The sequence below is a fragment of the Cordyceps fumosorosea genome, assembly GCF_001636725.1.
Source record: "Cordyceps fumosorosea ARSEF 2679 chromosome Unknown scaffold_24, whole genome shotgun sequence".
Lineage (NCBI taxonomy): Eukaryota > Fungi > Ascomycota > Sordariomycetes > Hypocreales > Cordycipitaceae > Cordyceps > Cordyceps fumosorosea.
This window is the reverse complement of record NW_017387324.1, coordinates 419,899-437,571: the sequence shown is the minus strand read 5'-3', so window position 1 is coordinate 437,571 and position 17,673 is coordinate 419,899. Positions and strand designations below refer to the sequence as shown.

Here is a 17,673-nt window from a genome sequence, read left to right as displayed (position 1 = left end):
GGTATTCACGGTCATTGGGTGAGCAGAAAGTCTTCTCCGTACTTCAATTCCATTACCAATTGTCGAGTAGTACCACAATGCTCCCGAGCTTTCCATCTTCTCGATGTCATGGCGAAGTGTCGCCAAACGCCACTCTGCTGAACCGATTCCACCGTAGTCTCGGCGCAAGATACTAAGCGTCACTGAATATCGTTCCCGATTGAGCTGTTGAAGACGTTGCTGACATACGCGACTCCCGCTTGTCATACCGCTGGCAAGCCAGTCAAGTTCCTGGCCTTTGGGAATCAACGGAGTACCATTGGGTCTGAAAACACCTTGCAGCCAACCAAGGATCCACCGAGAGTTCTCGTGCCCGTTCATTGCCGCAAAGTAAAGCATATCAAGCGCCTCCACAATCATCGCATCATTTTTATCGTCAGGATCTTGGCTGATGTCGAGAGATATGGTAGTAATAGCGTGCTCGAAGGCTGCGCGAGCTCGGCGTAGCTTAGATTGGGCTGGATTGCAATAGGTATTGTGAAGTTGCCTCATGATATGCCGGCGGACAGCTGGTGGCAAGAGGCAGTATGTACCAGAGTTGGCGTGTATCTAAGGTTTCGTATAGAGTCAACAACAACTTCCGCCGAGAGGCTAGCAGAGGGCCTTGAGCTGGTTTACATGGGCGGCATAGAGCCACAGGCTTACCTCTACCACATCTTCGGGGCCTTTCCGCGAATTCAAACGCGTATTTGGCCCCCAAGGCTCAGCTCCAGTGGAAGTATTCGTGAGTCTGAGGTTAGAGAGGTCCAGGTCTTTGTTCGATAACAGCGACATTTGGGCTATGCTGGACGCTGTGCTTGAGGACCAGTCAGAGGCAAGAATGGATGCATAGAGCGACTTCATCGTCTGTATCCGCAAATGCTGCATCTCTGGAGTTCCTTTCTAAGGTTCAGTGTGCACCTTACGAGTTGCTGACTTGGCATCGCTGCTCACCTGGATTTGTAACCATTTGCAACGTCTCAGCGGCCCTGGCCACGATATGGAGGTCGCGGTTCGTGTAGTCTCGCAACCCATATTCCTCGGCATCTTTATTGATTCTTGCGAGCTCGTCAACGATTTGGGCGACCGAGCCTGTCCTGTGCCGCAAGTCCCCATCCAATGCCCCGAAGAGGAGAAGGCTGGACTTGGCCCAACATCGCCTGAAGTCACCGACATGAGTGGTATAGACTTCCGGCCCACTGACCAGGCCAAACTCTCCAAGTAAACTGCCAGAATTTAGCGCCAGAGCGCCAGATAGCTTGAAGTCTAGCAAAGTCTGGCCTTCTATCCCACCGGTGGCGATGAAATTCAGTATTGTATTCAAGCAGTCGACAGTCAGAATATTCAGCAGGAGGACCCCGAGTGAGTAGACGTCCACTTTAGGTAGATCCCCCTTGTATATGAATGTACTTGTCATCTGCTCCGGCGAGTTCCAGGGGCTCGTGCCTGCGGGCAGAGGTACACGATCTGGTGCATCTTGAAACAAGACAGCGATGTTAAAATCGATAATCTTGGCAACGATGGAGCTTTTGGGATCGTCCTGCCAGACGACCAGAATATTATCGGGCTTGATATCGCAATGTACAACACCTGCTTCGTGCAAGCAGGCCAAGCCGCGGGCAATGCCGAGGCACAAGTCGAGCTGGACGCCGAGTGCGATGTCTTTGTTCTCTGGAAGCCACGTCTTCAGATCGCCGAGTTCAGATGTTTCGTAGACAAATACGGGCAGCAGCACGTCCTGGTTCTCGTTACTCTGCTGCCAGCATATACCAAGCAGGGTAATGATGTTGTCGTGCGACCGAATGGTGTCGTTGCTCAGGATGCGCAACTCCGTGGCCATGGACCGAAGCAATGTCTGGTCAACGCTCGTTGCCCCTTCAATTGTGCTCGCCTTCGTCATTTTCACAGCGATGAGCTCTGGCAGGATGGGTTTGTCATGGCGGTATATCCCGCGTTCGAGAATAGCTTCGGACTTGACGACGGCTACTCGGCTGGTTCTTCCGGAACCGCGTTCTCGAGGAAGCTGGTATGTCAACTCGTCCAGGAAGATCATGAGGAGATATACTTGATCTACTGCTGCCGGACTGTGGCCCAGGATTGACACAAACTGAGCGAAGAAAGTGAGAATATCATACCTCTCCGTATTTGCGTCACCAATGGCCCTAGGTCCATCCTGCCCCGTCTTAGTGCTGGAAAAGGACCCAGAGTGATCGCTGCTAGAACTTGCTGCACTCATTGTAGCAATCGTACCATAAGAATGGTTTGTCGATATTACATTAGTTTGCTGGCTCCCAAGACATCCATATGTTGCAAGGCCTTTCGGCGACGAGGATACCATAGTCGGAGGAAAGCTTATTACTATTATTAGACCCCGAAACTGAGATACCCCAGATTGAGTCTGCCTAGCCATAAAATGTAGACGGTGCGATGTTGAGCCATACTATGCTAGCCTAATTAGCATAATGCTTAGGCATATACGTACGATGGATGCTCAGCTCATAAAGCCACAGCGGCTAAGAAAGCCTGTATGTATGGACGCCATAGACACCGGAAAGATTGTTATTGGACCCTGAAGCGGATGCCAAAGGCTGAGCCCCCTCAGCCGCAGAATCTAGACTTAGAATAATCAGACATGCAATGCTGGTCTAAGTAGAATTATGCATGGGCATGTGAGTTGGGTGGGCAAGGGCTCAGCTGATATAGCCAAAGCGGCTGTGATGAATCCTAAGAGGTGGCATGTTTTCAGCGTTCTGGTATTGAGGCCTATCACACCATTCTTGTCTAGGGGATTATGGACACGGAGCAAGCCTTTAAGTACTCCTTTCGCGCAGGTCCACTAGACGACAAGCTGAACCTAGCGAAAATTCGGACAACCAGTCCCCCATACACTCCTATCGATGGTCCTTCTACCGCCTGAGAGTGCCGGGATCGCACTCGGGTCGCTGAGCCTGTTCGGTCAAACTCTGACTGCCTGTGTGCACGGTTTTGAAAGGTACAGCTTGGTCAGGAACTTGGGCACTGAATTCACTGATCTCCAGCGGAAGCTGTCTTGGACACGCTCCCGTCTAGCCACGTGGGCCTCGGATTGGGGAATATCAGACGGCCGCCACCTTGAGGATGACCGGTTCCAGCGCTATGTCGAGATGGCGACAAGCCACCTCGTTTACATCAATTACCTGCTCGCCGAGCTTGCGAAGGCGGAGGAGGCTCTGCCTACACTAGAAACGGCGGGCTGGCAAGCTCGGTCTCCTGTCGCGGCTCTGAGCAGGTGGTCTAAGACCGGAGATGTCTCAGCTGCGGAGCTCAAGGATCTGACAGACAAGATTGAAAGGCTCAACGCTGAAGCGAGCACCGTGGAAAAGGTGCGGTACTATCTGGCAGACAGCCGAGCGCCCAGGATGGTGGACACGGTGAGGTCCATGGTCGAGGATCTCTTCCTTCAGTTCCCACCCCCGAGAGACGACATCGCCGCCTCACTGGCCCGCAACCGTGCCCTCCAGTCCAACAGCCACGCGACCTTGGATGCGGCCGCCCGGGATGCCAAGGTAGACCCAGCCCTGGCGGCGCTGACACTGCTCAAGGTCGAGAGCCTTCGCCTCGAGCAGCGCTCGGATCAGCTGGCTAGCGCCGACCCCGAGGAGCCTACCTATGTAATAGTGGAGGGAAGTGAGGCATGGAAAGGGTCCCGAGGCACCGCATTCTACTTCAACGAGGAGAAGTTTCCCCGTCGTGTTCCCGTTCTTGTGGAGAAAAAAGAGGTGCCCAGCGAAGGAGGCTACCAGCGCCACCACGAGCGCATCCGCAACGTCGCGCGGCTGCTGTCGATGAAGGGCAAGCCGCGCGAGATGCGCACTCTCGACTGCCTGGGTGTTGTATCGGTTGGCGATGAGACATTGACGACCCACAAGCTGCTCTACCGCCTACCAGCAGCCCGTTTTTTCACGCTCAGTTCCATCCTCAACGGCCAACGTGCGGCGCCCTTGCCTCTGGGCAAGAAATTTGCCTGTGCAAAAGTGTTATGCCGCGCCGTACTCTGGGTACACCTCGCTGGGTGGCTGCACAAGAATATCTGCAGCAGTAATGTTGTCTTCGCCGCTGACGAGGTATCACAAGTCAACATCGCCGAGCCCTATATCTGCGGCTTTGAATACAGCCGCCATATCATAGCCCCGCAGGACACAGAACCTCTGGCTGGTGACGCCAGCAACAACATGTACCGCCACCCGGATGTACAGGGACTCCCCCAAGCCAGTCGCGGGACTGAGAGGCCCGAATTTGGGAAGGCGCACGACGTGTACGCCCTTGGCATGGTCTTGCTGGAGTTGGGGTCCCGCCGGTCCCTGAGCGGTTTGAAAGAAAGATATGAGGACTCTGGGCGGCGGTGGTCTGCAGAACCATTTCGCGAATGGCTTGTCAACAAGGAAGTTATGACGCTCGTTCCTCGTATGGGGGAAATTTACACAGATGTGGTGCGAATCTGTCTGAAAGGGATAAAGAGGGACGATGGAGAGAGTTTCCAGGAGACCTTCTTCAAGAAAGTCGTCAAGAAGATTGATTTGTGCACAGCTTGATCAGAAGATATGACTTTAAACAGGCAAGTCATTGAACATCGGGGCGGGTTGCATCTGCGTTGCATATTGAAGTACACGACAACGGGCTGCTCTTGAACTAACTCGTACAAGCAAAGGCGATCAAAGCCAACGTTGGCAGGTCTCGCAGCTATCTCGATGCGGCAGCAGATCGGCCGGGACATTGCTCTTTGCTTTCGCCCCATACACAATATCGTGCAACACAATCTATGCCTTCCCCCGCTAATCGCGCATCTGCGCTACGCTTTTTCCAATCATCCGTACGCCAGCGGCGGCAAGAGCGCTGAATGAGCCACCGTCATCATTCATGCGTACTCTCCTTCTCTAATAAGCTTGGAGGAACGCCTCTGGCAACCCATATGCACGCAGCTACTCGTGTACAGCCTTGGACGCTTTGCTAAAAGCTGCGTGTGACTACGCCCGGGGCAGTGCGCGGGTGGCTTTACAGGTTGCTTGAATTTCTACGGCAGTGCTCTGCATGTAGTCCATTCTCGCGCTGCCATGCTCCATTCTCTGGCAGCATGTATCTAGAAAACCCAGACGTAGAGTGGTTGTGGTAACAAGACCTGTTAACCAAGCTTCCCGGGCTAGCACTAACGTCGGCCACCTAATTAGGAACACCCCCACTTAGGAACACCCCCACTTAGGAACACCCTTAACGCGTCGCCTTCCTCTCTATAATATTATTATAGCTTATATAATAGATTACTTAATAATTATTATTATTAACTATAATTTTATTTAAAGTACTATAAATAATAAATATACTAAAAGAAATCTTTAAAACACTATTTAAAATATTATTAGTAGTAGAAAATAGTCTAATACTATAAAGTACAAAAGAGTACTTTAACTAATATTTATTAACTAACTAAGAAGAAATAATTAAAAAAGAAAGACTTAAAAACTATTATAATACTTTTTTAAGTTTTTAAAAGAGGAATTTTATTAATTAGGATTTTATATAAAATATTATTAAAAATAGTTTAATATTCTTTTAGTTAAGTTTATTATTAGTATATTTTATATTTATATTTTTATATATATAGTGGATTTTATCTCTCGTCTTTAGTATTAGTATTAATAATCTCTTTTTATTTATATAGTTTTATATTTAGTTTTATAAATATATATATTCTTTTTATAAGTGTTTTTATATTTCTATTAAACTATTATAGATGCACTAAGGTGCTACAGATGAGGGGCAGGGCGGCCCGAAGAAGTGACTACAGGGCGCTTACGAGGGCATAGGAATAAAGGAACTAGTCACGTGACTGGATCACTAGGGATCACGGTGATCCAGCGTTAATCTAGGATCACTAGGATCACAGGGTGAGCTAAGTGATCCAGGTAACACAGTAGAGGATAGGATGGATATATAAGGAGAGGGATTCTAGTAGATAGCCAGACTAGATCTCTACTAATCAATCTAAGCGATAGTTCTACTATTAGGAGTAATCTCCTAACGTGACTTAAGCTACGATACTGCTTATTAGCACTCTATTATACATTTAACCTAACTTACTTCCTAAGAAACAGATTTACTATAGATTAGAGAAGAGCCACTATTATATAAACCTATTATACTTACTATAGTATTATAAATATACTAAAGTACTATAAATAAAAAGTAGAGTAGTAAAATAAGTAACTATAGAATACTTCTAAAAGTATAAAAATAAAAGAACTAATTATATAACTAGATTATTAAGGATTATAATAATATAGTACTAATCTTAGATTATAAGGATTATAGAGTAAACTAAGTAATTTAAATATTATAATATAAAAGGGAATAAGTATATAAAAAAGGATTATAGTAAATAATTAAACTAAGTCTAGTATATAGTAATATAAAAAGAGGAAACTACTTATTACTTAAATAGTTTACTTTAATAGCCTTATTAATAAAACTATTAAAAAAAAGAACTATATTATAAATACTATAGAATATATAAGTAAAATTAATAAATTAAATTAAAGTTAAATATTTAAATATTTAAAATAAAAAGTAAAATTATATAATCTAATAAAATAATTAAAAAATTATATATTAATTATTATAATTAAGGGATTAATAAGTAAATAATTAATTAAAATAATTTAAATACTACTAAAAGATAGAATAAATATATAAAGAAAGGGATTTCTAGTAGATAGTTAAACTAAATCTCTATTAATTAATCTAAATAATAATTATACTAGTAGGAGATATTTCCTAATATAATCTATACTATAATAGCCACTTATTAGTACTCTATATATTTAAACTAACTCTCTTCCTAAAAAACAGACTGTGGATTAGGAGTAAGCCACCGTTATAGTGGGTGACCAACGTTAGTGGATATTAGTAATCTGCGTCCTGCTTGATGTACTGTACTGTGCAGTACATGCATTGTTTGAAGAAAAGCAATGCGTTCATAGTGCCAGCCCTACTTTACACACACTGTATGCTTTCGGGTTTATTTTGCCTATATCCGAGTCTGGCTCCATGCTATGCTAGTATTGAATAGTATCTATAGACATACCAGTACGTGCAGTTACAGTGTAATAAGGAAATTACTCCGACATGTACTTTGGGATTGAAATGGGAACTCGAAAGGTTTGGTCATGGGCAAAATAGCATTCTAATTCGGATATCGATCCTTACCGCGGACGGCAATATGAGATACATAAAAAAAGCCATAAGCGATCCGGGAATGTACTGAAATCACGTGCGGCCGCGTTTTAGGCACGCCTTGTGCTCACGACTGCAAGTTGTCATTCATGCCTAACGCACCGAAATTCAACGAAGCATGGCTCGCCCACAACTTTTAGATCTTTTTACACGTCATCCGATAGCGGATGCTCTATTTCCGTACCTTACACTGGCCGATGTATACAAACTTCGCAGAGTATGCAAACTATTACAAAGTGTTATGCTTCGCCTCCAAGACGCACATCTCAACATTCAGTGCGCGCTGAAGGATTTCCTTAAAAGCTCTGCTTCCTTCCGATATATTCTGGGCAGAGCTGGGGCTCTTGTTGTGGGCCCTTTCGTCGTTAATTTCCTCGGCTATCGTCAGTATGACAACTCGTTCCTAGACATTCTAGTAGAACGTGGACCACTTGCGGAAAACCTCATTCAGTATCTGTGTGCGGAAGAAGCCTATCAACATGTGGGAGTCAGCGATGTGAGTTTCGTCCCAAGGGATTTTGACTTGCGCTTACACGTCCTATAAGGTTGGCGACCGAGTCACGCTTAGTCGTTCAGGATTTACTACCAAAATACGCGTCACGAAGACCGATCAAGCCCCAATACATACGCTTTTAGCGTCTGCCTGCACAACTTTGGACCTTTGCTTTATGTCGTGGAATAAAGTATACTCTGTATTCCCTCTAGCCACGCTTGTTCATCATCAGTGCTGGCCATTGCGGAAGCTAGATGATGTCTTCGGTGCACGCTTAGCTGAGCTTGCTACGCAAGGCTGGAATACACGACACTTGGTCTGGGCTGATTTGGCGGAGGAGCCACTTTCCGGGTTAGGTGCACGACGAGTTGGCGATAAAGAGACCCTGGTCTTACCCCTAACGCCAGCTCTTGCCAGCACTGGACTAACACCCGACTACGTTTTGGAGCTCTCGGAGTTTGCCGTGCACACCTACATTCCAACTCATGAGTTTTCAGCCGGTCAAGCAAGGTCACGGCCGTTGTTTCCCCAGATTGCACCTTCGCGATCCACCGTTTCGCCCGAGCTCACCATCATCTTGGAGGAGCTGAAGTCTGCAAGCCTTCGTCATCGTTACACAACAAGGAAAGGCAGTTCTTGGCCTCAGTTTGCCCTCGACAGGCTCAAGCGCTGGACCGAGATTGAGCTGTATAAGCTGGACCATGATGAACGCCCTACAAACTTTCCAAACCTTCTCCCCTCGCCTGATTTCGAAGTGCCGGTGACGTGGGATTTTGCAGATGATCAAATGCCAATTTGGTACAGAAGATGGTGCTCCCAGAACGGCAGAGACCAGTCAGATTTTCATTTCTAGGCCCTACCATGGAGTTTCGCTCTACGTTCGCTAGAAGAGGTCAAATTTAGTGACAGTGACGGCGAGCACACTGGGTGATGGTAGCACGAGTAGACGAGCGGCTCTCGTGCATTCCGCGGAGAATGTTTTGAAAGCGGTCTGATGGAAGCAAGAGTGAAATGTCCTGATGCTGTGAATATTTATGCTTGAGTTACGTCTGTAGGAAATCTTTATGAACAAGTTCACTGAATGTCGAAGAAGTGTGTTCTTGCAGAGCTCATTCTCTCTCTCCTGAGGCGTCCTGAGACTCTGCAGACGCTGGAGAGGAGCCCAAGGCACCTGCAGCTCGAGATTCGGGTACTTCGTGCGGAATATTTGTGAGGCAGTGAATGTCTCTCATGTGAGAGAATGGAAGTTCCAGTCGTCTGCAAAGTCGGTTTTGAACCCGGTCTTTCTGTACACACCTCTTCTACGGCCTGCTGCATCTGTACCCGTAGCGTTTGGCTACCCCTTTGCTTCAGCGCCAGGCAGCATGGGATGGTCGTGACAAGGCCATTAACAGCGTTGGGATATAGGACGCCAACCTCAAAGTCCCCATTAGATGAAACCTCAAGCTTAGGAACTATAGTATAGAGAATTGGAACCCGAAAAATCTCGTCATCCGAAATACCAGTCTCACGCTTTAGCATTTCATCGCTAGGGGCGGATTGTAGGGCTGCATGCCAATTTAACTCTATTTTGCGGGGCAGCAGTGTATAATTCCCACTAATCTAGGCGCCACCTACATACAGTAATTCCATCTTGAACGGATACTTCGCCTGCACAATAATGCCTGGAGTTCACTCAACGTCCCCTCAAGGGGTAGCCCCCAAGCGCAAACAAAAAACGGAAGCAACCGCACTGCTGGCCCCCAGATGTTCTGGCACGACGCCAAGCTCCAGACCTCAATCAGTCCACTAGGAATCAATGTTCCATCCGTCGAGCAGTTCTAGGACCACAGATTGTCTTCACTGACATGGGAGCACAGAAGAGGTGTCGCGTTCATGGTTTTACGAGAACCGGTGGCCCTATTGACTTTGGCGCTCTCTAGACCACACAAGTACGTATTAATACCAATAAACCTATTCGTAAATGGGGAATTGTCGGGGGACATCATGCTCGTTCTCATACTCCCCACACATCCCACATCTACGTAAACCAATATGTGCACCATCGTCGAGCTCCTCGGGCTTGCCTTGCTCGAGACCAAGTTGACCAGCCTCGTAATCGGAGAAGTGCCAAGCGCCACACAATCGCTTCTGCATCTCCTTGACCACAAAGTCTCCTGGTTCCTGCAAATACTGCACGTCGTAGTCCAAGTTACCCTGCACGTCGTAGTCCAAGTCATCCTGCACGTCGTAGTCCAAGTTATTGTGCACGTCGTAGTCCAAGTTATGGCTCTGGACGCTAAAGGTGGGAGACGCAGTATCTTGCACGCCACGTCTCCCGGTCATGTCGTTGGCCTCGTCCAGACTCACCAACCGCCGCTTGCCGGGGTGCTCAGCCAGGGCGGTGGAGCAGAGATCCGAGACAATCTTCTTCATGATGGTGGAGGGCGGGTACCCCCAGTCGCTACTTTCCCCGCAGCCGATCGCGAGCAACAGACGGTCAATGACTTTGGTGTCGTAGTCGTCACTGAGACCGAGGCCCCTAAGCTTGGTCCTGAGCTCGTCAGGACTCTGGTGATTGAGGGCGGCACTGACGGCGAAGTCGTCGACATCATCCCTTGCCAGCCGGATGACGCTGTGCTCGAAGTCGCCAGAGGGGCTCCAAGGATCCAAGATTTGCCTCTGCCCTCGTTCGTGCGCAATCTCGGCAGGCGTGCGGCCAGCGGCATTCTCGAGCATCAGGAGTCGCGGGCTGAAGTTGATAAGAGTCCTGACAAGAGACCCCATTTCGCCCTTGACAGCAGTGTGAAGGCAAGTCTCGCCAGCCCTGTTGAGCATGTCCAACTCCTCCCCCTTGGAATATTCCAACAGCAGATTCGCCACGGCCACAACCACCCTTTGGTCGCGATACGGCTTAGGAGCCCTGCTATAGCCGATGGTGAAGTAGTAGTAGTCGTCCCTAGTCTCCTCGCCAGAGCCAAACCCACAGAGCCGCGAGATCCAGGCGTGCAGGGGGGTAGAGCGGTGCTCCTGTGGACTCGTGCGCTGCAAGAACAAGCGGCTCCTCAAATCCGAGTCGATAAGGTCTAGAAGGGGTTTGAGCTGAGCCGCCGTAGGGTTGCCACTGAGAGCGGCAAATGATGTTTTCGCCCCTGGCGTTCCTGGTCGACTGGTCTGCGCCTGCCGCGAGAAGGACCTTGACATATTCAATCCTGCCGAGCCGGCACGCAAGCATCAAGGGGCTCTCGCCGTCGGAATTCTTCTTTTGAATAAGCTCTGGGTATTTCTTGACGAGGTACTCGAGCAGCTCCACAGATTCCTCGTTTACATGGCTGAGGACGGCGCAGTGAATCACCAAATCGTCTTTCCGGGTAGTTAGCAAGGGTCCCCTCAACATGCACGGTACGTATAATGAATCATACTGTCTGCTTTGAGCCACTTCGAGATGGCTCCATCAAAACCCTCGGGCCCCTCCCTCAGGCTTGTTAGCCGAGCATCGTAGCGAGCAGTCTCGGACTTGCCGAACTCGCTGTACAGTCGGTGCGGCGCGTCGCCCGAAAAGAACTTGACACCCTCTAGAGATCCGCCAAGGGCAGCATGAAGGAGTGGCGGGCTCTCCATGGCAAGCACTCTCGTCGCCTCCTCTCGAGCGTTCTCTTCCCACTCCGTGCTGTACGAAGAGTTAGCCGTCTGTTCAACAAAGGGTAAGCGAAGAGAAGATTAGAGTTACATTGTACCCGCACATATTGGCATCCACTGGTAGAAATCGGGCTTCTTCCAGGCCAGATCGTCGAGAGGGATGCCTGCGCCAGTGCGCTTGATGATCAGGTCAAGAAAACGCAACTTCCCGGTCTCGATAGTCCATCGGAACACAGACGCAGGGAAAGTGAAACTTTGCTCGGATCTCTCGTCGTCTTTGGCTAAGTTTTGACCGGAAAGGTGCTGCACCATGTCCAATAGAGCCTCGAGTCCCGATGCATCTTCCGTATCAAGAGTATGCATAAACAGACTCCTTGTCCCATATTCCGCTGTGATAACCCCATTCTCAACAAGGAAGGTCGGGGTACCATCACAAATCATTTCCAGTGGTTTGGTGTGAGGCCTGACTGCTTTCTGGAGGTCCATTCGCAGCTCATCGCCAGAGAAGTAGGAATGATATGCAAGCCAGCCCTCATCATTCTCCTCTTCTTGAGCCTGATCGCTCTCTGAGGACGGCCACTGGACCTTTGCAATCTCTAGTATCGTTCGAGCCACATCATGATGCCCGCGAAGGAACGCTAGAGAGAAAGGAGAGTTGCCTGAGTTGTCCACAATGGCAACCTTCAGAGGCGCCTGGCCCTTTCCAGGACCCCACGCTTCGAGGGTCATCGAATTAAGGCGGTTCAAGTCTCCGGCCCAAGCAGCTTCCATGCTACTGCCTTTCAGTCTCTGTATTGTATGTCATGACTCATGTTGCGGGAATGACCACTTACAGTTGAATATATCCATCTCGCCTAGCATCAGTAATATCGATATCGCGTGTGAATTGGAACGTAAACTTGTACTCCGATGGCGTTTTCGTCACTCGATTGCAGCATCTAGTCCCGCAGTCTTGTGCATCGATATGGGGATACAGCTCGGTAAAAACCTTGCCACCCTTGGCAATCAAGGCGTCTTCCAGGGACTTGACTCTGGCTAAAGCGCCTTCAACAGCGGTTTTCTTCTCAGCCGCAGCCGGTGACGTCTCATGGGGCTTCAACTCTCCCTGGTAAAACGTGTCGTCTCGCTTGAACGCCTCCTTGACAAGTTTTATATCCTTTGAAATCATCCAGTGCCGATATGTCCCTGGTTCAGTGTTTTGCAGATACTCTTCCATTCCCACGGGCAGGAAAGGCCGATTGTGATCCGTCGTTTCGTCATCGTGTACAGATAGCGCTTCCGCGAGATCTCGAACGAGATCCAAAGCTGATTTTCCCGACACATCCATGCGAGCGTACTCGGACTCGTCGATTAGGAGGCGCTGAGTATCTGACGTCAAGGCATTTGGATCGGCGCCAATCTCCAGAAACTTGAAGGCCGCATCGATATTGCCGACACGAATGGCGACTATCAATGGCTGGTCCACGGATTCTTTGTACGCTCGCCGCGAGCGCTCCAAGTCTCCCAACTTGTGATCTGGGGAGGACTTGGCGGCCTTGAGCCAAGTGTCAAAGTCAATTTGAACGCTGGCTCCGGCGTTCAGAAGCTTAATCACAACGGCAAAGTCTTCTTTCTCCACTGCACGAAGAAGTGGCGATGTTGTTGGTGTAGTCGAACTGGGTTCATGGAACGCCAGGTGGTTGATAGCCGCTTCAGTGCCCACCTTGTCGTTCTCGAGGAGGACGTCAATCATGTCACCCCCGGCGTCGACAAACTTCTGGAATGCTGTACAGCCCCGGGAGTCAGCTTGGGAGGAGGTGGCACCGAGTTTGAGGAGCAGCCGAGCCATGGATCTGGCCTTTTCGGGCGGGAGAGACAGGGCAAATGTCAGGGCCAAAACTGTTTTAGTGTCGTCATAGCCGTCAAAGTCGTCATAGTCGTTGAATTTGTCAAAGTCGTCGACGTCGAAGTCTGGGTTGAAGGTCTTGATGGGAAGAGTCACGTTTGCTCCATACTAAGGTCAAGTTAGCTATATGAGCCAAAGCAACAAGAAATATGGCATGGCCTGAACACCCACATCACACAGGAGCTTGACAGCTTCTTCATTGCCCTCGACGATGGCGAGATAGAGCGGCGAACAGGGCGTGTCCCAGGCAAGAGAGTCAATCTGGTAGTAGTCGGCCCCATCTTCAGACCCTTCAGGGACATCGTTGCCGTCATCCTCGATACCAGCCGCGGCGTGTTTCGTCTCGGTGTCGGGCATGTACCCGTTGGCAGCCTTGCGCCGATCAGCATGTCGTTCCTCTCCACCCTTTTCGTTCTCGATGCTCCTTTCCATCAGGGTATTGATGATTTCTGCGTTGCCCCTTGTGGCGGCCAGATGAAGGGCCGTCTTACCATTCGCCAGCCGGGCAGTCAGACAAGAGCCATGATTCACAAGGGATCTGACAATGCCAGGCGTCGAGGTTATTACAGCTAGATGCAACGGCGTTCTTCCCGCGTAGTCACGTTTATTCAGGTCGGTGTCTGGCTGGGAGAGGCAGTCTAGGACAATGTCAATGTCGCCATCGACAATAGACTGGCAGAGCCTGGCCATATGTGCGTCGTAGGCCGCGTGAGTCCATTCCTGGCTGGCCAAGGTGTTGTAGGAACTGGTGTCTTGCTCGCCAGGGTCGCTAATAATGGGATCTAACGCGGCCAGGTTTTGGAGTACGGAACACGCAGTGGCGCTGAGGATGGTAGAGAGGGAAAATGACACGAGAAGGAAGCGAAACATGAACATGGCGATGACTGAGTTGAGGCAAGGACCCCAAATTCGTGAGCGTGATTGCTCTTACCAACAACGTGCAAGTTGACCATGTAGCCGGGAATTCTGGTTGTGGTTGTCCAGCCCCGACTACTTGTATATCTGGCGCAGTGCTGCCTGATGATGAATAACAAGGGTTCGCTACCGTGAACGAGAAGGGAAATTAAATAAGGGCCCTTGCTACCCATGAAGGCCGTTTTTAAGCTCCACTTTGCTTCGTCTGAGCATCGGCAGATGTAGGAACGGACGGGGCGCAGAAACCTTTTGCTGAAGTCCCGTCACCAGCATCGCCCTCACTGGCCTCGCTGCTCCCCGCAGGCTGCCCCTCCACAGTAAGTTAGTTACGGGGCCAACTTCGCCTTTTTAGTTGGGCCCAAAAATCCGGTACACTCACAAAAGTAGCGACAGTACTTGGATGACTGGGAACATGATTGTAAAAAGAAACGGCGCTTCCAGGAGAGCAGCATCCCGGGACAGAAACGGCGCTCACAGGAAAGTAGTATCCCGGGATCGTCGCGGGCCTCCCAGGAAAAAAGCATCCCGGGACATTTGCATCCCCGGGAAAGCAGTCTATAAAAGGTAGCGGCGAGCAACAAGTGCGTAAGAGGCCAAAGAATTTTTGGTAGCAAAACTCGAGCGGTCATGGTGAATACCATGGCCGATTGAAAAGAGTAGACCGGAGGGGGAGAGCGACCGGCCAAAGCATAGAAAAGAATAGGGACAAAATCATCACATCGTGACTATACCCTGCTACCGATGGACAAGACATGAATGATGGCCTTGGTATGCGCTGAGCATGTCCACATAGTTTGCCATCCTCACGCAGCCAGCCCGTGGCTGCCTATCGAGTACGAACGATACGGGGGAAGGGGCTGTCGACGACGGTGGAGGCTATGTAGGACGAGGTGGATGTCCATCGCAGGCCCTGTCCACCACAGAGCCCGTCTCACTGCCATCCTCTAGCCTTGCTGTGCTTCCATGGGCTGGCGCCGCTGGTGGATGTCCACAGGAGGATCTTATCTGCCGTGGGTGGGAGGGGAACGCTTCAGGGCTGGGAGCGTTCCAACCATTACTTTTAGAAGCCGGAACCCTCCGGCCTTGGCCTTGGAGCCCTACAGGGCTGCGAGGGAGGTGGAGTGTTCCAACATATCATGAGCATGTCATCGCCCGGCGAGTAGGACTACAGATCCATCCTTTGCCGACCGACTCACATGGAAAGAATTCGAGAATTACGCACAGTGACCGGTCTCTTGGCTATGTGCATTTCTTGTCGTTGTTGTCATTGTTGTCATTGTTGTCGTTGTTGTCGTTGTTGTCATTGTTGTCGCTCTTGTACCTCCTCTTCTTGTTGTCGCTCTTGTTGATGTTGTTGCTCTTGTCGCTCGGCTCTTGTCGCTCTTGTCGCTCCTAGCTAGCTTTGTCCATGCTTGCTATTTTTTACACATGTTAAAACAGAACAACTTGCTCTGCTGAAGTGACATGTTAGTGACTCCTCACGTTAGCGTGCTCTGGCCTCGAACCTGGTCTTGGGCTAAACATGTACAAGTCCTGATTTCAGACCAGTCGCACTAAATGGCCTTGTAAAGCCGCTCTCTTCGGGCAATTTTAGTTTGAATCAGACGCAAACGTCTGTGCGGTTCGGCGGAAGTGCCATGTTCTGACCCGAGACCAGGTAGACCAAGACCTTCCATCACGGCACAGGCAATCTTGCCGCGCGCCTTCATCAGCTTGTGACTGGCATGCTTTTGGTCATGGCTGAACAGTGCTAAACCAGCTCCCGGCGTATCGCCCCATAAGACATGTGCATCCAATCGTCTGAATTGGCTCCGCCGGCTGGCGATGGGTAGCACCAAGCTGGGTAGCGCTCTGTTCAAGAGGCAATTCATCATAAATAAGGCGACTCTGCCGTCGCTTGAAACCCTGTTGGCATTGCAACTTCTACATTCACAATGAACATTCCATCAGTTTTGGAGATTGACCGAATCTCTTTCAAAGGTATGTAGAGAAGGCACACGATACCGCGTTTAAAAACTCACAGGTACCAGATTATCTCGCAATAAACAATCTGGCATTTCTTTGGGCTACCTTCTATGACCTAAAGGACTGGAATAAGTTAAAGGAATGCTTCGCTCCGTTGTCAAGCCTCGATCTCTCGCTGTTTCGGGGCGAGGAACACATGGGCCTCACGCCAGACCAGCACGTGTCGAGGCTGAAAGATGACATGAGCGAGGAGCGCCTATTTACGCAGCATTTACTCTCTGGAGTATCAGCATGGCGCCTTCTGACCAAAGGGGTGGTGCAAGTCTACTATAAGATACGCATCGCCCACGAGCGCTACAAGGACGATCAAGGGGCTGAGCTGGAGAGCAAAGGCTACGCCCATGGACACTTGACTATTTGGTATTACCACCAGAAGGAAGGCGACAGCTGGAAGATTGGCCGTGTGGTGCCCGCCTGGTACTGGCCAGGCTCTTGCGACGATGGGACACTCAGGCCGCCAGAGGAGAGGTCGCGAGGAGAGCGGCTGAGATTGCGCACTACTGAATGTTTTGCTTCTATGCATATGCCAGCCATCTGGAGAATACCTGAGAAAGACCTGAAGAAAGACCCAAATGACAAGCAATAGCTCCTTTTCTTCGGCTCTGCCGGAGGGGAGGCGGGGAGATACAATGGTCCTAGTTAGTCTCATCTTCAATTTGTAATTTTCGCCGCGCGCCGCGGCTCAACCGGCCGAGTGACCACGTTAGCCAGGTGATGAGTAACATCAGTCTGTGTGCATCAGGCTTTGAAGCCGATATGTCCGAGACACCGAGAAGTCATAAATACGGCAGTTCTACCCCGTACCATCCATCATTCAGAAGACATTAACTCCTTCCTATACATATTTACAATGGCTGACAACAACAAGATCTCGTTTCAAGGTATGCAGCGGGCGCGCGCGATACAGCGGGGCAATCAACTCACACGGCGCCAGATTACCTCGAGATAACAAATCTAGTATCTCAGTGGTCCACAAGCTATGACACTAAGGACTGGGATTCACTAAGACTGTGCCTTGCTCCGTCTTCGTGCCTGGACTTCCGCAGCCTACAGGGCGAGCTACACGAGAACCTCACGCCTGACAATTACGTGGCGATTCTGGAGAAGATGATCGGCGACAGGCGCCTCAAGACGCAGCACTTCCTGGGCGTGTCAACTTGGACGCACCTAGGGGAGGGGTCGGTCGAGGTGGTTCACCAGGTGCGCGCCGCGCACCAGCGGTACAAGGACGAGACCCTGACGGAAGTGGCCAACAAGGGCCACGGTCACGGATTCGTGTACAAAAGGTTTAGGAAGCACGCGGATGGATGGAAGATTGAGAGCGTGCGGCCGGAGCTGGATTGGGCGGAGTATGACTTGCACGGTACACTGGCTTCACCGGAGAAGAAGTCGGAGTAGGATGCCTGAACTAATGCACGGATGGTATATCCTATACATGAACGCTGAACGTGGC

At 49.9% G+C, this 17,673-nt stretch overlaps 4 protein-coding genes across 4 annotated transcripts; 2 read left to right on the top strand and 2 right to left on the bottom strand.

The window, feature by feature from the left end:
• Positions 1-940: 940 nt before the first annotated feature.
• ISF_07870 (Protein kinase-like domain protein) lies at positions 941-2,254 on the bottom strand (the record flags this gene model as incomplete). The annotated part of the gene is made up of 1 exon (XM_018851473.1): positions 941-2,254. The coding sequence occupies one exon, from the start codon at positions 2,252-2,254 to the stop codon at positions 941-943; it is 1,314 nt and encodes a 437-aa protein (XP_018701489.1).
• A 661-nt stretch (positions 2,255-2,915) lies between these two features.
• Positions 2,916-4,589, top strand: ISF_07869 (HET-s/LopB domain protein; the record flags this gene model as incomplete). Its single annotated transcript, XM_018851472.1, has 1 exon — positions 2,916-4,589. The coding sequence occupies one exon, from the start codon at positions 2,916-2,918 to the stop codon at positions 4,587-4,589; it is 1,674 nt and encodes a 557-aa protein (XP_018701488.1).
• Positions 4,590-9,730: 5,141 nt separating this feature from the next.
• Positions 9,731-14,156, bottom strand: ISF_07868 (Ankyrin repeat-containing domain protein; the record flags this gene model as incomplete). Its single annotated transcript, XM_018851471.1, has 6 exons — positions 9,731-10,715; positions 10,744-11,119; positions 11,179-11,426; positions 11,487-12,167; positions 12,229-13,388; positions 13,452-14,156. 6 exons carry the CDS (start codon positions 14,154-14,156, stop codon positions 9,731-9,733), a joined length of 4,155 nt encoding a protein of 1,384 aa, XP_018701487.1.
• A 2,914-nt stretch (positions 14,157-17,070) lies between these two features.
• On the top strand, positions 17,071-17,618 carry ISF_07867 (scytalone dehydratase; the record flags this gene model as incomplete). The annotated part of the gene is made up of 2 exons (XM_018851470.1): positions 17,071-17,101; positions 17,155-17,618. The coding sequence occupies 2 exons, from the start codon at positions 17,071-17,073 to the stop codon at positions 17,616-17,618; spliced, it is 495 nt and encodes a 164-aa protein (XP_018701486.1).
• Positions 17,619-17,673: the final 55 nt, after the last annotated feature.